This window comes from Tachysurus vachellii, chromosome 15, assembly GCF_030014155.1.
Source record: "Tachysurus vachellii isolate PV-2020 chromosome 15, HZAU_Pvac_v1, whole genome shotgun sequence".
Classification (NCBI taxonomy): domain Eukaryota; kingdom Metazoa; phylum Chordata; class Actinopteri; order Siluriformes; family Bagridae; genus Tachysurus; species Tachysurus vachellii.
In genome coordinates this window covers 10898515-10923594 of record NC_083474.1, presented here as the reverse complement: position 1 = coordinate 10923594, position 25080 = coordinate 10898515, and the positions used below count along the sequence as shown (strand labels likewise).

Below are 25080 nucleotides of genomic sequence, written 5' to 3'. Positions count from 1 at the left end.
GGGGAGAGCGAGAGAGAGAGAAAGAGGGAGAGAGAGAGAGAGAAAGAGAGAGAGAGAGAAAGAGAGAGAGAGAGAGCGAGCGAGAGAGAGAGAGAGAGAGAGAGAGAGAGAGAGAGAAATGACAATCTGAATAATTTTGTAAAAACAAATTGCATTTTAATCCATTGATGGCACAGGCTAAGATTATTGTAAATTTTATAAGGAATAAGGGTGTGCTGTTAAGAAAATAATCATTCGTCCATCCATTTTCTGTAGCACCTATCTGATACAGGGGCGTTACACAATTCACAATTTATCATTGCAGAAATAAAAGAAATTTAACCATCACTTTCTGACCAATCAGAATAGAATCAAGTGGCACTTAGTACTCATTTGTAGAAACAAAGTTCTGTCAGATTTATAGTGTAGAAATGTTGCTATGGACTGAATGTATGAATATATATTGTTCCATGTATATTTTTTATCATTTATTAAATATTTTATATTTGATGATAAAACTATAAAAAAAAAAAAAATAAAAAAAAAAAAATTGGGAGTTTGGGGTTTGTTGTAGGTATAGCACTGTTTACCCAATACAGTAGAAATATGCCTCAAATAAAACCATAATCAATATAGAATGTGTGTGTGTGTTTTTCTCTTTATGAAAATCATAGCTGAGATGTTCACTGTTAAATGCAAAATAAAATGATATTAATGGGAATGTTTTCATTGTTGATGCAGAGACATGTTCTGCATCATAATTTCTAATATACAGTAGTTCCTTTTTTGAACTCTAAAAATTGCCTTCCGGAGAGATTGTGTTGAAGTGCAAAGAGAGATCTCTACAGCCTGATCTGTCTGTTGTGTCTGTGGGTTTATAAAGTGTACATGGAAAGGCTGCTGATGCTGCAGGCAGGAACGCAGTGAAAGAGGGAGGAGGAACAGAGCCCAAAAATCGGCAGGACAGAGTGAAAAAAGAGTGAATGAAATGGAAGGGCGAGATTGAACTCGGCCTCAGAAGAGCCGCGGATTCCTACAGCGAGAGAGAGTGAGGAGGCGGAGGGAGAGAGACACAAACTCCATGTGTGTCTTCTTCTTATGTTGTAGAAGATGGAACTTTATGCAGCACTGCAATCTAGGAAGAGCTGCAAGGGGGGTCGTGTGCTTCTCCACAGGGAGAGGAAAAGAGCAGAGATGATGAGAGAGGATAACACCACTAAGAGTTTGTGTGGATGGTTCAGGTTATATGCTAATAAAAACACTCCTGCATTCCTGCTGGGCTTTCGATTATATTCAGCGATGAGGGAGAAATGAGTGACAACTGATAAAATGAGCTCAGGCATTAGATATGTAGTGTTTCTGATCTGATTTGATGTGTGTATGACTTCATAAATCCATATATGAATATTTATGTGGAGATAAAATGGTACAGAAGTGTTAAAATACTAATGATGCACATTACTCAGGGATGGATTAGTAAATAATTAGCTTGTGGGAAGAAATCTAAGCAGGTTGCTTTCATCAATTCCCACACACCAACCAATGCACGAAGCCCGATCAACCTTTTATATACATTACAAGTCTATTATGATTATTCTAGTCATCTCAGTGATAAGCAGATGGCAGTATTACATTAGGTGACTTAGGCCATTTTTTCCCACTTTTTTCACCATGCAAACTCATCTACCAAACTGTCAAGTTCCTACTGTTTAACAAGCTCTAACTCAATGGCCAACAGTGACCTCATGTTGAGTCTTCTTTAGCCCTTTTTAAATTTGAAGTTCATTTGTAATCAAATCCATTATTAAAAAAGAACAAAACATTTTCTTCCTTTTCATTTCTTTTTAAGCTTTCTTGTTCATTCATGCCATTAGTGTGGGTTTAAAGTCATGTTTTTTTGACCACTTTTATAACTGGAGTTAAAAACATGTCAAGTTTTTGAATTGTTCAACTTCATCCTTTACTGTAATGTAAAGGATGTGAATAATCACTTTTTTTCACATGGTATGATTGACATTTTTATTTAGTATGTTTTTTTTTTTTTTACTATAGGTGCATGATGGCTATGTGATTAGCATGTTTTCTTTGCACCTCCATGGTTGAAGTTTCAGTTCCAGCCTCTGAACCTGTGAGTTTGCAGGTTCTCTCTGTGCATTGGGGATTTCCTCCAGGTACATACACCAGTGTCCTCCTCCAGTCCAATGACATGTGTTCTAGGCTTATTGGCATCTCTAAATTAAAAGTATGTGTGCAATTGTGCCTGCTTTCTGTCCCCTGGTATAGGTTCCAGATTCCCTGCGTATCCTAAAACAGAAAATGAATGGATGTGGTATATATACAATGATCACATACTATTCTCATGATGATTACTTGAATACATTTATAACCTCTGAATGTCTGAATGTGAGCAGGTTATTTATCCATAAAGATTAATGATTTGTATGATGCAATTTAAACAAAAACAGCCCACAAGGATAAACTACAGATTCTCAGCAGATGTTGACACTCCAGTTTAATTGCTTGGTCAGTTTGAGGCTGTTTGCTCACCATGTGAGAATCCTCTAATTCTACTAAGGCTTAGCATTTCTACATTCACATTCTAGAGGTTTGTGAGCTTAAAATATCATCTTTCTGATTCAGCCGTTGGTGGATTAAATTAAGAGCTAATATGCTGTACTTGCAGGATGCCATTAAGACTGCAAGTTTAGATTTTTGTGCAAGTGTTATATACTCGTTACTTCCAGTGCGTTTCTAATTTGGGTGTGTGAAGCTATTTTTTCCCGTGTGCGCTCAGCTGCTATTTTGCGAACGGAAGAAACCATGCCTCCACTGATGTGGGTGGAGTGAGGCGACAGGTGGTGAGACAATTGAAATTTGCCAGAAGAGTGTGATATTCAAGCCCACTTCTGTCCATAAATGCACTTCTTACCACCTGAAAAACTGTGTTTTTTGAAGTCCAGGATTTAAAGTTTTGTTTTGTTTCTTCTGACCTGGTTTCAGGGATGTATGCTAAGGTATCCCTGCTTCAGCATAAATAGCTCAAACACCACAGATGTGTCTAATGTGAATCAGACAAATGTTCATCAATATTAATGAAACAACAAAAGGAATTATGCAAAAGCTCCATTGAATTCTTGAATCTGATTAGTCAGAAGGTGTTAATTAATAACTGGGAATAAAAATCACAGGTTTATATTAACGTACCCATTCTACAACTCATACACAGGGACTTGTATGATAGACACGCACCACAATCTAAGGCCAATGATAAACCGAGAAGATTTCTCTCAGATGTTCTGTCAGAACACTTATGGAAGGAGGCTTGTGTAACCTGAGTAACCAAAAGCACTTCGTAACCGTTGGTGTCTGCCTTTGTTTGTACTTTCCGGTTTCTTGGTAAGCTGATGCGTGGTTTATTTCATTTTAGTCATTTAAAAAAAAAAAAGTAAAAAGATCCTGGCGAGAAAAAGACTTATTTATAACTGCTATAACATAACTAATAAATGGACATGTATATTCCATCATTTGTTAATCACATGCAAATATAAATTAATAAAATGTACATTATTGGTTAATAAACATAAAACTGTACTTGTTACCTAATTGTTGTGGTATAAGAGGAAAACACATGCATTTAGTGAAATATTGGGCCCATTACATCATTCAGCCATTTGTTATTTTGCTATAAGTGCAAATCCTGTTATGTTCTCTTCCCTTCATACATTTGAGACACACATTTGGTATACTCTACATCATTTTGTCTATATTCATCACTGACCATTTGTCTATTTTCCCTTTGAATCTTGTAATTATAGCCTGGGGAAAGTGCCATCATAGTTTGAAGTGTATATGGTGTAGTGGCAGGGTGTGTGTGATTAGTCAGAGGAGAGATAGTTCAGTGTGTGTGTCATTAGGCGTGCTGCTCAGGGGCTTGTCTCAGCTTGGGATTTGTGCAGGAGTGATGGGGCTATGGGCCATGCTGCTAGAGGCTCGCACTCCCTGGGCTCCCTTCGTGCAAATCGATCTGCTCTGTTAATTGCAGTCATTGATCAGCTGCAGGCCTGACAGAAGTGCCTTCAGTGAGTCTGAGCTCTGCAAGGTAGAGCAGCACTGTATATAGGGCACTGTATTTACCAAAGACTGTAATAAACCTATGTTTGCCTCACACCTCCAGGGTTGGGGGTTCGATTCCCGCCTCCGCCTTGTGTGTGTAGAGTTTGCATGTTCTCGCCGTGCCTCGGTGGTTTCCTCCGGGTACTCCGGTTTCCTCCCCCAGTCCAAAGACATGTATGGTAGGTTGATTGGCATCTCTGGAAAATTGTCCATAGTGTGTGAGTGCGTGAGTGAATGAGAGTGTGTGTGTGCCCTGTGATGGGTTGGCACTCCGTCCAGGGTGTATCCTGCCTTGATGCCCGGTGATGCCTGAGGCACAGGCCCCCCGTGACCCGAGAATAGTTTGGATAAGCGGTAGAAAATGAATGAATGAATGAATGAATGAATGAATGAATGTAATAAACTTCCACTGGAAATCACTGGAAAGCCAATGGAAACATCACAAGATGTGTTACCACAGCAGGGGTTTTACTTCCAAACACAGTCCAAGTCGGAACTCTAGGAAAAAGTACAAGCAGGCTGCTAATCAACTAAGTCAACAGTCAAGGGATTTGCCAGAAATATTCACTTTCTGTTGCAGCAGTATTGTAATTAGGTCCTTTATATCAGAATTTAAAGATCACAGGCTTCTATGGTCAGCTAAGACAGAGGGTGGAGAAGAGCGAGATAACTTTATTCTGCTGTTTTATATGCAGACGCTTCAACTGGAGGGAGTGAGGTGTTGTGAGAGGACTGATAGGATTTTCAGGCTAAATAAATAAATGGAATAAAAAGCACTGCAGAAAGACTGAAGGGCTTCTATAGAGGGATGCAATATTAGTTTGTGATTGATTGGGGAGTGAGGGACCTGGGGAAGAAGCAAGAGAATGAGGGAAGGGGAGAGGAGAGCTTGCTTAAGAGCCAGGTGCTTTGGTGTTTGTGATTTATTCTTTTCGCTGTTAATTATCATGTTCTCCTCATTTGGTCTCTCTCTCTCTCTCTCTCTCTCTCTCTCTCTCTCTCTCTCTCTCTCTCTCTCACACACACACACACACACACACACACACACTTTCTTCCTCTCTCTCCCCATCTCTCTGTCATTCTTGCTTGCTTGCCTTTTTAATTTTCTATGTGCATGCTTTTTAATTAAGCATCAAACTCGCACAGCAGTAAAAAAAAAAAGAAAAGAAGAAGAAGCAGTAAGACCCATGTATGCTCTCTTCTTCCTCAGACTCGACTTGATAAGCTTTCTATGATGGATATTTTTTCATCAGCAATATACAGTCGTATCACACAGCGCAAATGTAATCCCATATTTGCATTTACTTTTGGTCCTCATTATTACCGTTTCTGTTTTCCAGCAGTTCCTGGACCCTTGTGTGCCCCATGATAAATCCTCCACCTTTTCCAACCTCCTACCATCTGTTCTCTGTCTGCTCTTTTTCTCTACCCTTCTTCTTGCAGCTCACCTCTCCACCCTCTCCAATTTAGTCAGTGTCATACATTTCCTAATCCTTTGTTCACGTGTTAAATGGAAGAGGTATATTTAGTAGCTGTAAGGAAACGTTTCAATTGTAAATAAATTCCACTAACACTCCGACGTGGAAGCAGAATTGTTGCTAGAGCTGCTGCTTTTTTTTCAGAACCTGACAGCATTGACAAGATTGCAGTTTAGCCTGTAGAGCTCTTAGCATCATTAACAGTGTGTCTCTCAGCACAAACATCTTCGAATGTTTTCATACAAGTTGACAAATCACATTCTTCTTGTTCCCCTCTGTCTAATCAGCCTAGACAATACATCTTTGTTAAGTGTTAGTGGGTGCAGTATTATTAGCCAGTTCCCATCAAAAGACATCACTTAAATGCTCTTAACTGAAGTTGACTGCCTGCAGGTATTCCTAGTTTTATGTTATTTTCATCTAAACATACAAAGAGCTGGATTTTTGAACAAGATGGAAATCTAGAAGAAAAGAAAAGGTCATGATGGAAACACAGAAATAGAACAGCGCATTACTTTTTTGTGGATGGCACACATTTTTTGGCACATGACAGCTCCAAAATGTCTTAAATCCTGCCCTTGGGTTAGTGTTTTTTCTGAGTCTGGATGTTCTCGCTGTGGGTTCCATGTGGGTATCCACTTGGTTCACCAGTGACCTCCCACTTCCCAAATACATGTCGGCAAGTGGACTACCTATCCTAGGCTTGGTTCTCTGTGATGGAATGGTGTCTGATTCATAGTTTATGCCCACAATTTAGCTCCCATACTTTGGAACAGCCTTCCTGACAGTGTTCATTGCTCAAAAACACTCTCCCACTTTAAATGTAGATTAAAGACATATCTCTTTAGCTCTTTAATACATCCCATAACTATTTTCTCCTGTAGATCTGATCAAATGCACATTATCATCCAGTGCTTTTTTTTTAATAAGCCAACTCCATGTGGTCTTTGAGTACAACAACCTCCCAATTAATACACAATTGTCAGACTGTATATGACTTTAGAAAGGACATTATTCTTAATAACACTCTCTGATGTTTACAACAATCTATAATCACACACTACAGTGTCACCCAAATGAGGATGAGGTTCCCTTTTGAGTCTGGTTCCTCTCAAGTTTTCTTCCTCTTCCAACTAAGGGAGTTTTTCCTCATCACAGTCGCCTCAGTCACCTCAGGCTTGTTCATTGGGGATAAATACAATCACATTTAATCTTGAACTTTTGTACAATACAGTATATATCTTTGTATAATATTAAACTTTTTGTACTATATTTCTTATGTTTTGTAAAGCTGGTTAAAGACAATGTCCATTGTTAAAAGCGCTATACAAATAAATTTGAATTGATTTTTGAATTGAATTCCTTTTTTGATTCTGAAGCAGAAATAAACAAGTTGTGCGCAAAAAAACTAGCAACAAATATGTTTTCTTGTATGCTCTTTTTGGTGTTACATAATGAACACTGTAGAACACAGTCTTTATAGCAAGTTACTAAATAGTTTTATGATGGCAATAAATTAGTTAATAAAGTGTTTATTATTTGTCTGCTATTTAAATTATGTTTGAAATGACATCAAATGACTGGTTGTTATTTAGCTGTCCATACTTTATTTTGTTCTACAGATAATTGATTTCATGTAGTAGCTTGGTAATTATTTTATGTTATATTAAAGCATAAGGAAAGGATCTGCAGGTGGTGCAAATGCGACCAAAATACTGTCTTATACCCAACCAAATCAGCCACCTGGTGTCATTTTATGGCATAAAGATAGAAGCCAAAGCCCCATATACTTTCTTATGTAACTGCAACATCCGACATTGATTCATAAGTAAAGCTGCATCCGTTCTCTGTCATGCGGAAAACTAGCTTTCCCCACATTATTGTAGGAAAAAATTACTGTTTAGCTCAGGATCAATTCCCATCATTGTGGGAAGGAGATGAGAAATGAGACCCGAAAATACTGTAAAGCCATATTTATAATTGTAATAATCGACTCAAATATAATGCTTTTAAGATGATTTATAGAAGTCCTATATGTGAGCTTTCATGTTTTGGAGATTGAAAACACACGAGCACACACACACACACACACACACACACACAAACACAATACATGGAGAGCAATATCACCACCACCCACAAAACTGTGTGTGTGTGTGTATGTGTTCGTGTGTTTGTAGGAGAGGGTCTCACTGGGCTACACAGACACGTAGATTATTCCTCAGATAGAGTAAGCAGTGACTGATCCGGAAACATCGACTGAATGAAAAAATCTTGCTGACATGAGAGACACTTTGTCAGTGTCCTGCTTTCTGAATACTAAAAAAGAGATGGCAACACCTCTTAAAATAAGAAGATATAGATTTTAATATCTTTATAAACATTTTTTGTATTATCTTCTGAGAACAACTTGTTAAACCATCGAATAACTAGGATGGTGTGATGCAGGAGAGTGAGAAAGAGAAAGAGAGAGACAGACAGAGAGACAGACAAAGAGACAGACAGAGGGCATAGAGTGAAGGAAGAAGGATTGTGCAGTTTCTTTAAAAATGGATTCTAAAGCATGTAAGAATCAAATAAAAAATAAGAAAGCAAAAAATGTGAAGAAATGCACTTCTCTGCTTGAGAAGTAAAAAACCCTGTTGTCATCATAAATGTCATTCATTCATGGTTTTTTTCATGGTACCAATATTATCTGAGTCACAAGTCCATCTACTGGCTGACGAAACTGTTTACAGTTTATCATATTTTACAAAGAATTTCTCATTAGAGGAGGCACAATTCTCAAGCCGTTCCCTGGACCTGGAACTGGAGATTGAACATCCATCCAGACTTTTCCCTCTGTCCAGCACAGACAAATTGTCTTTCTCCCAGACTCCAGTTTTTTTGTCCAATGGCTCTGAAAAGTGTTTTTTTTGGCCATGGTATGTTGAAAATCACTATTATACATCACACCAAGTTATTTGAAGGAATATTGTCCCTTTTCTTCTTAGTATTATTGGATTGTTGATTTCACAGCCTTCTAAGAGTAAAAGGTTTTCCATTTTAATAGGCAGTTCAGACAGAGGGATATTTGCAAAAAAAAAAAAAAGAAAAGGTTCATCCCAGTTTGACCTTAGTCCTCCCAGGGCACTTCCTGTTTCCATGCCCCATTAGCAGGTCATCTCTAGTTCCCAGCTCAGCCAATTGAAACAAACACAGAAGACAACAAACAAATACAACTCTTTAAATTTTCAGAGCTTTATATCCCACACACACACACACACACACACACACACACACACACACACACACATACACACACTGTTCTTGAAGCAAATGTACCCGGTTTGCTTCGTTAAACATTAATAGCAGCTTGTTATAATAGGCTCCATAATGTGTCTTTGCAAAATAATCCAAACTGTGCAAATGATGAAGATGTTTGTTAAAGCGATGCTTGTAGTAACTCAAAATATGATATATGTATAGAGTTTTTGGCGTTTTCTATGTTTTTATCTATTTGTCTGCTTAGTTTGAGGGAATTGAGTAGTTTGACTGACTAATTGCGTTTCCCTGTAAAATGCTGAAGTAGGTTATAGCCTGACTGTTCAGGTGAAAGAGTGTAAGTCATTGTAAGAGTTCGATGTATTTTTATCTCAGTGCCAGCAAAACTAGAAAGGAATATTTGGCAGCACATTACTGCAATAAAAATACGTAGAAAGATACAATTAAAAAGAAAACAGTTTCTGTCTGTTAATCCTAATTAATCTGCTAAAGTCAAATTAGACTAAAAATAGCAAAGTTGTGGTATTTTGTTATACATGGATTCTTTCTCGACTTATTCATTTATTTCCATAATGAGCACATTATGGTCGGGGATTAAGTGAATACACGGCACATATATTTCAGATGAGGCAATTATGTGTAGGATTACATTCAGCTGATGTCTGAAGGAGAAAAAAGCATTATGTTTTTTCCAGCAAATGTGACTCAGGACACACTGAAGGTAAAACTTGACTGGATTTACAAATAACACTTTTTTTGGATGATTTTTTGCAACTTATATATAAGAGAACTTAAATGCAACAAAATGTGAATGTGTGAAGATTATATCACAATTCTTTAAATTTTATAATTGGCAATTTCTATTATTTTCATTCATTTAAGAACTAGCATTTCAGTTGCATGTTATATACCAATTGCATGTCTTGCTCTTTAGCTGTTGCTTGTGATAATGTTACAGATGTCTAGATGTAAATGTAAATATTTTGGCAACAATGGCAGTGAAAGCATGTTTAGGTTGCCTGTACTGCTTCTGTTTCAATTCAATCGTTCGGTCCTCCTGCTCATATTAAGCATCTGTTGTTCACTCAAATGTATCTACTTCACAGATATGTGCATAAGATGCTTAAGCATGTGTGTCTATTTCAGTGTCTAACTGGCAAAGAACCTTAAACAGTATTTTACACATATTATTAAACATACACACAATGATCCCCCATCCCAACCCTAAAACATACACACACACTTGCACACACAGAGACTTTTGTAAAGAGGCCTTGGAAGGCTGGAGCTAGAGTAGATCTGAGAGCTGCATTGTTTTCCTTTAGCTACAATGCACCAGCATCACGTTCATTATATGATGAATATGGCACTTAGCAGCACAAGAAGTCCCACAATACTCGAAAGAGAAAGGTGGAGCCACTGGGAATTGCCCATGTTGGTGGCCTGTTGGACCCCACTGGGGGGACGCACAGTGGTCCGGGGAGTACATTTATTCTTTCTCCGTGTGGTCAAACTATCAGGGGATGTGTGGCCATATTTCCCAGTAAAATCAGAAGAGGAAAACTCCTTGTCTGCCATTTCTTTTGATGTATGAACTTCATTGGGCCCTTTCCCTTTGCCGCTCCTGCTCTGCTGGCGTGTGCAGTTCCGAGAACGACCAGACCTCTGAGGAGTGACCGGATTTGGGAAATCTCCTGTTCCTGCCTGTACTCCATTAACTGCAGGGGGAGGTTGGGGCAAAGGTGTGGGCAGAGAGAATTGTTCACCAAGGTGGGGGTGGTGAGGCCGTGGTTGTGGAGGCTGGCCAGCTTGAGGCTCTTGCTTCAATGAGACCTTGTCTGTTCCAGCCCAAGACTTGGTCTTGCTCTGGTGCAGGGACTCTGATCCAGAGCAATTGGGGAAGTCTTCTTTTCTCAGCTGCTTTAGGTCTTTTCCTGACAGACTGGCTGGGGCCACACAGCCCACTGAAGATGTGGATCCACGGAACCTCTTAAGCCAGTCCCACAGAGACAAGGCCTTGCAGTCACATTCCCATGGGTTGTCGTTGAGACGAAGATATTCCAAAGCACCTAGCATGGCCAGGCACTCACCAGATAGCTCTGTCAGAGAGTTGTTGAACAGATATAGTGTGGTGAGGCGCTTCAAATCATGGAAAGCCAGTCGGTCCACCCACTGCAGCTGGTTGTGGTGCAGCAGCAGCCGGTCCAGAGCACGCAGCCCTCTGAAGGTGTTTTCGTGCAGGCTCCACAGGCGGTTCCCATGAAGAAACAAATGACTCAGGTTGTGTAGGTCCACAAAGATGTCATCCTGCAGGTACTCTAAGTGGTTATCCTTTTGAGACAAAGAAGAGAGAATTAAACATGACAAAAAACAAACACATAGCACATTACAGAATAGGCAGTTATGAGACTTACTTGCAGATATAAGTACTGCAGATTGCGAAGGCCCTGAAAGATGTTATTAGGCAGTGCACTCAAGCCACAGCGGTACAGGTGGAGGGCATGAAGACGGTTAAGCCCATGAAAGGTCTCAGGAGATAGAGAACGCAGGTAGCGGTTGTCTCCCAGGTCTAGTTCCTCCAGCAGAGTGAACCCTTGAAAGGTGGATGGCTCAATATAGGTGATGTTGTTAGAGTAGATCCACAGTGTTACTGTAGTGGGACTAAAATGACCCCTCAGCAACTGGTGTATTTTGTTATTCTGGAGAAAGATACGCTCACTGTGGGGAGGAATACCCTCAGGAACAGAGAGAAAGTTATGGGCCTGGCAACTGATGGTGCTGGGGGCAGTGTAGCAGATGCAGTGGCGCGGGCAGGACCAGGATAGCTCCAACCCACAGAGCACCAGCAGGAACTCAAGCCCACAGCCTAGAGAGACACACAGAGAGAAGAAGAAATGGGAAAGAATCAGAAAAGTGTTTCTGGAATAAAGCCTAGCATGAGGTAAACCATTTTGAGTTTTTGAGATCTAGAGCTCATAGTCAAGAGGACCTCCTTATGCAACATAAAGACCTGGGTAAGATTGATTTAGACATGACGTTTTGTGAAAGATTTGCCAAGAAAGAGTACAATTGACTGTGAGAATGGCAGGTAAACAATTTGCACGTATGACTAAGACAAAACAATAGTAGAATGTTAAGACATTTACAGACACAATATATCTGGACACAGCAAACATGCTGTCCAAGAAAGGTAAATAAAATAAGCTAAACGAAGATAAATGACAAATATATTACACAGTGTGTTAGTAGCTACAGATTATCATGTGGTCAATATGATTTGTTCCTTTGGGATGCTTGTTGACAGCTTGTGTGCACAATAGTTATTAACTGTTGGTTGCCCAGGGAAACAAATGTGGAAAACTAAATTCCAATCTATCAGAAGGCTTCTGCTATGGCAGGAGGTAATATAAATGAAAATTCAACCATTAATTGCACAAACCTATAAATCAAGGTACTTTATCATGATTAAATACTCTCTATAGCCTACAAATGGTAACCTAGATGCTTAGCTTTACCTATGTTGAGCCTAAAAGACAAAGTATTTCTCTGCCAAGCTATTCAGATGGATTTATCTAGCAGTTCATCTAAAGAGAAAGGAGAAGAAGCTAAATTTTTTCACACTATGAGTCCCATTTGTACACAAGCGACAGCTAGTATCTTTTTTCTCAAAAAATGTATTATTCAAAACACGATTCCTGTCATTCACTCAAAATCGATTCGCTCCCTCTGTCTCTTAACCACTATAATCCTTAGTTCCTCCATTTGAAATGTAGGGCTAGGGAATTACTCTCTTACAGAAGACAAGCAGATACTTATTGGAATATTTTCTGAGGTAAGGAATTTTTCAAAAATCATGTGAGGCCACTATAAATAGGTAATGTAATAGCTCCTAGCTGAATATCAAAATAGGGAATGAAAGTGCACATCAAAAAGAGTTGGACAGTCGTTAGTATGCCTGCTGCGCAACCAGACTGAACACAGCTCTTTTACTGGGGGACTCCACTTTTCTATAGTCAGAGAGAAAACAATACAATCCTGAATCTGTGATTGAATTTTATGTGAGCTGGATAGTCACTCTTTATATGGGCTTAAACTAATCAAAAATGAAAGAGAGAAATTTGAGAACGTCTAATTCAATTAAATTCATACACGTAGCAAAAATAAATGCTGAGAAGCTGAGAAATAAGTAGATTATTGTGCCTTGAAAATGAAAAAAAAAACTGAACCTCATGAACAAAAAAAAAAAAACACATTATCTAGTAACAGAAACACAAAAGCCTAGTTTAGAGAGGAGATATGAAACTGGGATGTAAGATTGCTAATCCGAGAGGATATTTACACTAAGGGGGAAAATGTGCAAAGCTGTTCTGCTAGCTAAATCCGAGCTGGGTGTCAAGGCTTTGCCTGTTTATTTGGCATGTAACCCCAAAGCTTCCCATGATTAGTATACACGATTAGAAAATTTTATTCCCTTTAAGGTTCTTTGGTTCGACTGGGGGAATCCTTGTAGGCTCCATGTAGAACCATGCAAAAGAATGTTAAATTATCAGAAAGGCATTTGAGTAGAATGGTTTTAGGAGGCTAAGAATATTTAGCTTAAGATATTTGGATACTTGTGTTAATATATTATATCGTATTTATTATTCTATTTCTTATTAGGTTTAGAAGATGTAGAGTGTGCACCAAACATCTCCCTGTGAATAAGTTACTACAGAACGATATCATCATAGACAAAGGGCACTAATGTAAACCTGTGATTTGAATTACAGCAAGCACTGCTGTCAGAGCTGTAGAAAACTAGATAACAAATTTTGACCAGTCAGATCTGAGAAAACTGCAGAATAAACTTTTTAAATTCTAATTCCACATATGTGAGCTAATCATAAGTGAGCTAATACAGCAGCTTGTCTTTCGCTGGAAGAAAAGGTGCCCATTGATGCCTGGAAAGGTATGGGATATGTTTCTGAGCGACAGGGTTTCTATCTCTCTGCTCCACCCTGCAGCGGAAAACTACCTCCAGAGACCTGCTGCTTCACACCTGTCACCTCCCTGATTGCAGCATGTGTGTGTGTCTCCTGGAACCCTCTCACCACAATTTACACCCCTCTGCATCTCCAGTTGAGTGTAGACACAGGAAGAATGAGAGTGAGAAAGGAGGTATTTTTAGCAATGCAGAGAGATGCAAATGGTACACGAGGGAATGAAGGTGCATTATCAATATTGCTTGACCACATAATGAGCCTCACTAAAGTGAATTACTGAGGTGGTTTGAACCACGTCATAGATCCTCCATTAACACGTCTATAGCTCCTCTGTGCCAATGATACCATTTTGAATTCCTGACAAAAGAGATAGATTTTTTTTGCTGACGAACAATGGAGGTGTTATTCTAGTCAGTCTTGCTCGCCTCCTCCATCTCTCTGTCTGTTTCTCTCTTGCACTCTCTCTCAGCACCTTTCGCCTTATCTGTCTGTGTATAATGGATGCAGCTGAGAGCTCGTTACAGGGAGAATGATTAAACAGGCTGTGACTGGGCTTGACGTTTACCCTGCCGACCCCATGGCCAAAGTCCCTTTTCATGCCTTGCAGTCACCAAGAGGAAAATAACTAAATAAAGGCATGAAACAGAATGGCTTTGGTCCCTAGACAGACAGTGTAAAGTCAGTCTGTTGAATATCAATGAAGCATAGTTCACACTAAATTTGCCCTCATGAATAACACATCGCTGCTAATAGGAGAGAAGCAGTGTGTCTGTGACTCTGCACACCATTACACTGGACAAACTCAATTTCCTGTGTTTCTCTAAGGACCCTGATAAGCGCATGGCTGTTGCTACCTTGCTTGAATGGCCCAATAAATAACATGCATTCCCTTAAGAGTTACTCGCATTGATGTTCATATTTACACACCAAAAAAAAAAAGTTAAACCGCAATGCAATAAGTGACTATAGTTTGATTTGATTTCTGCTGCCAACAGAGATAATGTTAATTAATGTTTTATCTATACAGTTTACAAATTTCACTGCAAATTTACTAAAAAATTCCAGATCATTTCTGTTTTATTATGGACTGATCCTTCAAATTCATTATGGTTTATAGTCTGCCACTGAGTTACGGTTTGTAAAGTTACGAAGGAAGGAAATCCAATGAAATCCACCCACATCGTCCTTGATTCTTTCAATTTATACTGATTCCTTATGAGATTCTTAAAGAAAAACACACACTCACATAAACTAAAGTTAGTAAGATTAACTAAACACCAAGTAAGATTAATTGCTTTAAGTTCAAAGAGGATCCTTACAATTAGTTATGGATTGTATTGTATTTAATCATTATACATTTTTATGTTAAAATGGATAAAAATGCAACTGATTCAGTTGGTAGTGTCATGAACACGGAACAGAGCGGACCCAAACGCAGGATAGCTAAAACAAACAGGGTTTAATAACAGAAAACACGAAACATGATGCAGACTAGAAACAGGACAAACCACAGTAGATGCCGTGCTGTACGAGGCAACGCGGCACAGTTAAATCCAAAAAGACAACGATGACACAATAAGGATCCGGTGTGACGACAGGGAGGAGCAGACGAAGGCGGGGCAGACACGTGACGAGAAACGTAAATAAATGCACGTGGCCAGAGTCTGGGCAGAGTCCTTACAGGTAGTAAGGAAAAAGGGAAAAAAATCCTTTTAATTCATGATTTGTAGAAAGAAAATTCAAGTGAACAAATATCCAAATGGATATTGAAGTGAACAAATATCCAAATTCTACTTTAACTTAATATGTTAAACTAATCCTATAGTTGTGATCAATCCTTCCAATGATATATATATATATAAAACCTATACCCAACTATATGGACCTATATACGTTACCTTACTGTTTGTACAGTATAACAGCTGTAGTTTCCAAACATTTCTGAAAGTGGTCCTTCCTGGCTGCCAATTGTTTAAAGGCAAGCTAGAAACAGGAAGTGAATAATTTAAAGCTAAACAATATGTCCTAAATTTAATGAGACATAAAAGAAACTAATGGAAATCTGCCAAAATGTCAGAGTTACCTGTAGAATAGTGAATGTGCTAAAGCATGTCTAGAATCTTCTTGGTTTTTTACAGACTCACAATCCAAATGTAGTTTTAAATTCCAGCTACTGTATTTAAACCTCTTCTGATTTCTGGTGAAGTAATCAGAGACATGAAAGACAATCTAGCCTTACAGAAGGTCTTCAAAACAATTTACTGAAAAGCCTGGGAAGATTCAGATGATCAAAGAAGATATGTTTACAGAAAACGTATAAGACCTGGCTGGGATTTAATAAGATTGAGACTATAATTGTGTTTCTTTATTTACTATAGTCTAGGCTTCGACAAACAGCAATAACTGCTTGTTTTTTTTAATAGACCTGGAATTCAATTCAAGTTCAGCAAGTCACTAATTAGCCTAAACGTCATTATTGTGATTGTATTGCCGTTCTTGGTTAAATGCAACAATCATTGGGGGTGCTCATATGCTTAAACGGAATTAGTAGAGCAAATGTTTTGCTTCTAATGAAAGCTAATGAAAGTAACACTGCCTGCTTTATGGTTCTTAGCTAATTGGAAGTATAATGAAACGGTAAAGATCTCTGATAAGGGCATCATCCCACCTCAATGTGTCTTGTTGGTGGAAAATTCAAGTTCACTCTTAAAGCAATGATCTTACTGATAACCACTGTGTATGGCCAGGGGTAATATTCAGAATTCAGAACCCCACTTTATCTTGGTCAGAATGGTCAGTTTATATTATATATATATAATAAAAATGCCTTACAGACCTTTGAAATTTAAGCATTTCCTTATAAAGCAAAGGGAAACTGTATTACATCATCCTTATTATTATCCCTAATATGCCATACTATGATTTCCTGAGCTCAGCTGCACTTGCCTTTAACATAATCCAAAGGCTCAGCTCACATGAGCTCCTCCAAATTCAAATGTACCCCCTGGGTATGGTACTAACTCTGCAGCACTGACTATAAGGACCTCTCTCATTTCTCTACCTGTCAGTGCATTATTAACCGCTTGAGTAAAGAAGGCAGAATCTGTGACTGGTTTGGAAGCTGAGGCAGAATTACATTTTTTTCCAAATCTAACACAGAGTGGAAGAGACCTTAGAGAACAACCATGTATTCTAGATGGAATAAAAATACAAATTATCTAGTTGGTTATAAGAGAGCTCTGTGGACATGACCAACATGTAATAATAGTTTTTATTTAAAGAAGTGAACCATGGAGATAGAATGGGAAGCAATCTATAGGGCACTGGCCCTTGGCTTAGTCTCAGAAGAATAGAGGTCTGGAGCCTACAATTACATCTAACCTGCTCCTCTGTGTGTTGACCGATATTACCAGTATGATATTCACAGAAGCAGTGACAGGGCTGTTGAGGGAGACATGTCCCATACCCAATAGTTCCTCACCTTAGTAGACATGATTTGCTTGATGTTTGTGCATGCATTTTTCTTTCCTGATGCGTTACTACAGTTTGATAATGGATAGCTCTGGCACCTCTTAACTGATGTGTGTGATGTGCCAATAGATTTGATTAACACTGGAGGTGTAACTTGTGAAGCTTGCAAGAGGGTGGCTGGTGCAGACAGAGAAAGCTGATAAGATACTTGAGAGATTATTTCCTATTATGTTACTTTGATAAGATATGCGCGAGATCACTTGTGTGTGCATGGCACTTCCAGTATTTGATAATAATGATTTCACGGCAAATGAATATGTGTCCTTAAATGAACACACAAACATACCCGCTATAAGAAAGCTAGAAGAAAGTATAGGTGACGTGACAACGATGCTTTTCCAGCTGACAAATCGGAGGAGCTAAAAATAGTTGGGCTAAACAAGCTGCTGCCATATGGAGCATGTAAAGAATACAGAGGGGAATTTAGGGGTGGAGGGAGATTGAATTTGTTCCTAGGAAAGCATTTAAAGGTGCAGGAGAGAGAGGCAGTGGTTGACAGCCAAAGAAAGCACAGATGTTTAATTCTGCCATTTTAATTAAAAGGATTTCAATAAATGTCAGAGTGGTGTTAATTCCTTTTAGTTGGTCTTAGACAAAATGGGAGGACATTTCATTGTTTGTTCAGTGTGTAGTTACTTTGAGCAGTAATTCGGTGAGCAGTGGCAGGGGTATAGGGAAATCCAGAGCAATCAGGCCCAGACAACACTCCACATGCTGGGTCTGATTACAGTGCAGTTGGAGAAGCTGCCGATCACTGGATAAAGAGGGCAGATTTATATTCATCTTGTATGATTCATAGGGCAAATCTGTGCACTCCATTATTTGCCTACATTCCATCAAAGATATGGTATGTGTAAATAAAAAGGGAGGTTCTACTAGTGGCCCTGATCTGATTATGCATTATGGGATATGTTTATGTTCCTAAGTGGTTAAGATGTTGGACTACAGATCAGAAGGTCGTGAATTTAAATCCCACCACTGCTAAGCTGCCAGTGCTGGGGACACTGAGCATAGCTTTAACCCTCAACTGCTCAGTTGTATAAATGAGATAAGTCACTCTGGATAAGGGTGACAGATAATTCTCTTTCCCAACCATGAAGAAGCCATGCTGCTTTAAATCAAAGACATTTCTTTTTCCTGCAACTGAAACCATATAGAGTTTTGATCTTTAATCGAAAGCATAATCTTGTATCAAAAAGTTAAAGTTGCATCTGTAGTTGTGAAATGACTTCATAACAACAAAGCCATAATCGTCACAAAAGCTCTTAAAATCTAAGATTTGCTATTGTGTATAGATCCTCAAATTAAAATAGCTGTAAAATTACTAAATTTTCACACTAAATTTCATTCATACATAGTGTGACAAAGACATTTTGATAGTCTGTATTCTCTTACAAACTGAACTGATTAGACTCACTAACATGTTGGTATGGCGAGCTGCTCTCCAAAAACATGATCAAAGCCTGATATTTACTGTGAGAAAAGCACCCTTAGCTAGCGAGGTTTCAGACATCTTTATGCAGACTGACAGTGTTTCCCCACTGCTTGTGTTAAACTGACTCAGTACCTGATGTAATCTTTGCAGGAAGACAGCCAAGGCAAGGTTAGTAAGTAACCTAAATAAATAAAATCATTTCACAGCCCACTACTAGACACAGTGTACACTCTTTTAAGCCACTCTAGGATAAGAGCATTCCTAATAATTTGTTCTCTCTCTCTCTCTCTCTCTCTCTCTCTCTCTCTCTCTCTCTCTCTCTCTCTCTCTCTCTCTCTCTCTCTCTCTCTCTCTCTCTCTATGACACACTTCTACTGCTGTGTCTCTTCTCACCCTCCAGACTTGCCTGATTTATTCTGATATTCTACTTCTTCTTGGAGCAAACTGCACTTTGGCAATTTTTGCCATTGTGGATGGCAAGTTAAGATTTGCAAATAAATATACAAATAAATAAAGAAAGAAAGAAAGAAAGAAAGAAAGAACCTGTGCATGCTGAGGTGGTTCATACCAGCCATTCTGCTGCTGCATATTCAAGCTCTGCTGCTGTAATCATAAAGATTACTGTGAACATCCTGGTAATACACTTGGTAATTACTAATGAATAATAATCCCACTATCATTTTATATATTCGATATCTGTCGATATTTTTGTAACGCTAATTGGTAATATCAATTATTACAGCCGTTATAAATTCAGAATGTTCAGTTCATCTATTTTGTGGAGTAAATTCTGGGCTTTTAGTAGATATACATTTGATCACTAGTTATTCAATGCAGGAGATATGAAAGTGACTGAAGATTTAACAGCCATCCCAGTGTTTACAATGAATAACCGTTGTACTCAGTGTTAAATGTCAGTTACTCTCTAGTCACCTCAGTCTGACAGGTAGGTACCAGCTCGAATGTTGTGCAATCTTATGGGAAAAAACTTTTAAAACCCACAAAATAGAGAGATGGTCAAGGAAAATTGGTCAATACAATGTGTCATTTCATCAAAAGGAGTTGAAGTCTAGGCTCTATTGTGCCGAAATTCATTAACATTCGTGTGACTCAGCGAAGCCAGTCACTCTCAAAGACTACATAATGTGAATATGGAATAGGCAACACTAGGCCTTTCTTTCAATGAATATTGGATTGTGACAGTGCTCATGAAACATGACGTCAAGTAAATTTTCTGACATGACAGAAATTTGTCCCGACCTCCCACAGCAGCCTGGAATATTGTGAACTGTGCCTACAGTACATGTTCATGACAAAACCCTGCCTTATTCCTCACTTCCTTGTGAATATCTCTAATCTTGACATGATGATCACCTATTACTGATATACTGTGGCGACCGGTTTGTATTTCTACACACTGAAGTCTAGTGATATGCTACACGCTTGCTGAAGGAACATATTGTCTACAAGTGTTTTGTAGTGAGTGATTTAGGGTTGCAGTGCACTTTGCCCAGGGCAGCCCTTACATGCCCAGGTGACCTGGAGCACCAGCATGGACTGCTTTTCTAGCTCACTTCAATTCATTATTATTGGCAACCCTTAAGAAATCTCTGAACTTTCCCCCAAACAAAAAGACTTTCCTTCAAAAGTACCTGTAGAAGCCGCAGCTAGCTTGCATACTAACCACTCTCGTGGCCCAGATTTGCAGGACATGAATTATTCAATGCAGGTGATTTTTACTGTAAGAAACACACACACACACACACACACACACACACACACTCACACACCACATTTAGAGCTACAGGGCACCACATTTGGGTGAAGCCAAGCAGAAAATGGCAGAGAAAAGCAGCTCACAATAGCAGCTGATTAGAGTTGAGTATGGAGGAGCTGACTAACTATACAGTCATTACTACTCTTACAGATCTGATCAGTACTCACAGGCAACCTGCAGGAAGTAGACCTCTTTATCGTCACTCCTGACCTACACACTGTTCTGTTAACAATCATTTCCTTTGTGCACAACCCATACACACACGGACATCACACATATAAGCACAATTATATCTGTTTCACAGCACCTAACATACGTATGTGACCTTAAAACTCAACGCATTTAAGAGCCACTGACACTGATGTGAATGTATAGGCAGATAATGACTCACAGTGGAGGGTTGAACACCTGCTCTGGAGAGCAATATTAGGAAGAACAGCATGCACATGTTTTTCCACTTGAGGCAAAAAAGCAGGAGACATGAGGGACTACAATCTTAGGGAAGTAATCCATTTTCATTAAGTGTACCTTCTTAAATGTTGTGAGTCTTTCCATTGATCCTGCTTTAATGTCAAGTCATTAACTGTACCGGGCTTAGTCACTGCTTAAATTAATGAAGTTCTATAGGACTTCACCATAGCAGAGGAAATACACACAGCCATTTCTCTTTCTCTAAACTCAGGGTCATGTGTGATCGTGTCCTTCTATGCTTCACAATCCTTTAGCCTATTTGCTGTCTTTCCTTTAATTGCTGCCTTTTGTATTCATCATTCCAGCCAAGCCCTGTTTCATATCTCTATTACAAAGACATACATATCAATCTTCACGAGCTGTTTACTTCACTTTACTGCTTTATAGCTGTCCTTGAATCTTTCTATTCCCTTCAATATTTTTCCCTCATTTTTTTCTATGACTGACTCTTCTGCTACCTGCTTGCCTCCTCAACACAGGCCTTCAAATGCATCCCTACGTTAGGCTCAGCCAGATTTTCCACTTCAATTAGAAGGTGACATGGACTATATTTCCTCTCTTGCACCCATTTTCAATTACGTCTGCATTAAAAACGATTTTCCACCCTCTCCTCTCTCTTGCTCTCTTTTACGATGTGATCACTCTGGCACCTTTTTTTTCCTTCTTCCTCATTCTCTCTATCTTTTTTGTGGTACCCTTGATGCATCCATGCTGTCACTCCCCCTACACTGTTTTTTTGCTTGGTAGTAAAGCAGCAGCATAGCAGCTTTAGCTGGATAAAAACACAGTCAGCATGCAGGCCTGATTAAAGCAAAGCCAGTCTGGACGTTAGAGATAGTACAGCAGCTTATAGGATTCACTGAGTCATACACAAGCAGCACAACGCTCGAAGGCTACTTCAAAGTCTCCACTAAACCAGCTTTCGAAACATGTCAATTCAATCATGCTAATTTCCATTATAGTTTCTATTACATGGACCCCACTTTTCAAGCCATGAAAAAGGGATCTAAGGATCATGAATGCTACATTTTGGCTATTATACTGAACTATCAGTTCATTGTAAGAGAGGTAAAATATGAGTGGGAGAGGATAAAGCATGACTAATTGTATCCTATTTCATTTCTCTGTCTCTTTTCCTAAACAAACACTGTTTTGCTCATAATGTCACCATGTTTTTTTTCTTCTGAGTGCGTGTTCTGATTGCATCTCGTTGAATTCAGTACAGAGATAGCACTAATTTAATAAGATCCTGAATAAAGCGGTAATTTGTGGGTTGTGCGTGTAGTTAGAGGGCATGTTGTGGGTCAAGTGTAAATTAGGGGGAGGAAACAACAGTTAAGTGTGGATTTGTATGTGTTAATTGTTTTCCACAGCCATGGCCTATCCCTAATTACATGTCAAGTACAATTCTAATTAAAGGCAGTGAGGTCAAGTGAAATCCTATTCAAAAATTGTAAATGAAATAAAAGAGTGTAACGCAGCGTGTGCTATGTTCATAAAGTCTATATGAATCAAAATCTTTTTCACAGACTCAAGTTTAACGGGCTTAGGATTAAAGATGAAAATTATGATGAGTATTATGCAAACATTACTATAGTAATAAATATGAGAACTTTTTATTTTTATTTTTATAGTATTCGCCAATACTGCGTCTGAAACCAGGCACATCTTTGCTGTGTTTCTCTATGAGCTACAGACAGGAGAATGAGCAACATCACACTTTGATTTTAATCTGTTTTTGGCAAATTCATTATTCTATGATCCTAAGAGTATTTTGAGTAGAATTTTGTTTTAACAGTTAATATCTCTCCAAATAAGTCAAGTCAACTTACTTAATGTTTAATAATTAATGGAATAAGTCTAGTTCATGAGCTACCAAATTCCCAGTAAAAACCACGCCCTCTCTCAAGCAGATCTCAATCTCCTGTTTACTAATTACTGAATTGTTTTTGCCAAACTGCCCTGAAGAGGGTGCTAACGAAACAGGCTGGATGGACAGCGGCCAGCAACCAAAAGAAGATGAAGTGGGTCACTTTGCTCTCGTTTGCTCTTGAAGCTCTCTTCATTACTTATCCTGATTTGTCTGATCTGCCAGCTGTAATTACCAAACCGTCCACCAAAAACATGATATGAGAAAGTAAGACATTGAATAACTGGTGTATTTGTACTTGTTTCGTTTCCTCACATTCGATTATAAATAAGTACATTTACATTTACATTCCTGACATTTGCAGATGCCCCCTTATCCAGAGTGACTTACATTTAATTGAATTTTATACAACTGAGCTATTGAAGGTTAAGGGCATTGCTAAGTGTCATAGCATACAGTCACTTTTCTACAAGTGCAGTTACAAGCAATCTTTGTACATCATGATTTTCTATACAGAAAGTGTGGTTTTATGACCTGGACTTATTCAGAAACATCAGTGCACTTTTGATTGAGTATTGTTTAAACAGTAAACAATTAAAACAGTGACTAATGTTCGTGCACTAAGACAGCTCATCAAGAACAACAAACTGGATAAAAGCTGTTTTTTTCACTCGCTTAATGTTGTCAGTATACATTTTTCCCACCTAGCCTGCATGATTGCTGCTGTGTGCTGCTGGTAATGAGCTCCGCCTGCTGAGTTTTATGTTTGAGATGTTTTATCAGGTTACTAATTGTAGGAAGATGCTGTAGTTCTGGCTTCTTGATATTTTCACACAGCATGGTTTGCAGTCTGCGTCACTTTGATCAATTGTGAAATAAATCCAGATCACTGTCATTTCTTGTCGTCTGATTATAAGCACAGGAATATACGCTAGCCCTATATCATATATATCACCTGATATCATTTCAGATGCTGGGAAAAGAGAATCTTCTGTGAATATGAGAAGGAGTAAATGAGCTTAGTATCAGGCTACTCAGTCAGTATTAATGCAACCTTAATAATAAGTCATAATAAGTTTATGAAATATAAAACAAATGTTAATTTTTCAAGTGGTGAAAATGGACTAATGCTAATTTAAATCCTGCCTGTCAGTGGGATTCACTTGAGCATGCAATTGTCATTTTTATATCACAGGCCCAAAATGTATGTTCTAAATATATATTTTTGCTGCTTTGTCACAATTTTCATTGTTAAAAGCACAACAGAAATACAACTAAATCGAATTGAATACCGTGTATGCTATTTTACCTCTGATATTTTGCTGTGCTACTTTTAGGTAGAATGACCTAAAATAAACATAGCAAACACACAAACCAGACAGATTCTGTTATAGTTTGAAAGTCAAGACAATCTGTAGGCCCTGTTAATCAATCAGCTTGGACATTTTGTTTTTGCAGATGTTGCAAGTTTGTGGGTTTTTATCTACATTACCCTTTAGTAAATTGTCATAGAATCTCTGTGTACCATCATGGGAAAGACGATTTTTGCTCAGTCATCATATTGTTGTTAAACCGTGTGTTTGTTTTGTCAGCAGAGTAACTTCATTTCCAGCCCTCTGTGCCAAAACCAACACAATATAAACTGTACAAACTGTGACAGCTAGAGTAAGTCATGCAGCGGTCTGTCTATTCCCACCACAACACCAACATTTATGGATATTTACTGTTATATTAAATGCACCATAGAGTTACAAAGCTCTGGCACTGTCATGATTTTATACTGGCCCTCTGAGGTAAAGCGAGAGCTCTGGCTGTAAGCGTCAGCAGTGAGTAACCAGAGATATGTTTTTGGAGAGACAGCTGGCTAAAAGTATCAAAACATAATGTCTGAGTTTTCTGTGTTGCTCAGGACTCTTCGACAGCAGAATTTTACTGTGCATATCTCCCCACTGGGGGTATTATCTTCTCACATCCCTGCTGAGCTTTCTGCCTCTGACCTGTTTAAACCCCAAAATGACATTGTGTTAGGTTGCCAGGGACTCAGAGAGGAAAAGAAACCTACGGGACTAAAGATAGAGATGCTATTTAAACACCACACGTTCCACGGTATCGTGATCTGTGGCAGGACATCGCGTGGCTCCACTATTGCTTACTGCAGGCTCACTGAGGCCCAGCAGCTG

At 38.7% G+C, this 25080-nt stretch overlaps 1 protein-coding gene across 1 annotated transcript in view; it reads right to left on the bottom strand.

The window, feature by feature from the left end:
* Positions 1-8028: 8028 nt before the first annotated feature.
* rtn4rl1b (reticulon 4 receptor-like 1b) overlaps positions 8029-25080 on the bottom strand; it is a 160035-nt gene continuing 142983 nt past the window's right edge. Inside the window, exons 2-3 of the mRNA XM_060888187.1 lie at positions 11249-11700; positions 8029-11165 (exon numbers count right to left, since the gene is read on the bottom strand). Of these exons, the coding sequence (XP_060744170.1) occupies positions 10185-11165; positions 11249-11700 (1433 nt within the window). The 3' untranslated portion in view covers positions 8029-10184. The remainder of the gene's footprint in view (positions 11166-11248; positions 11701-25080) is intronic.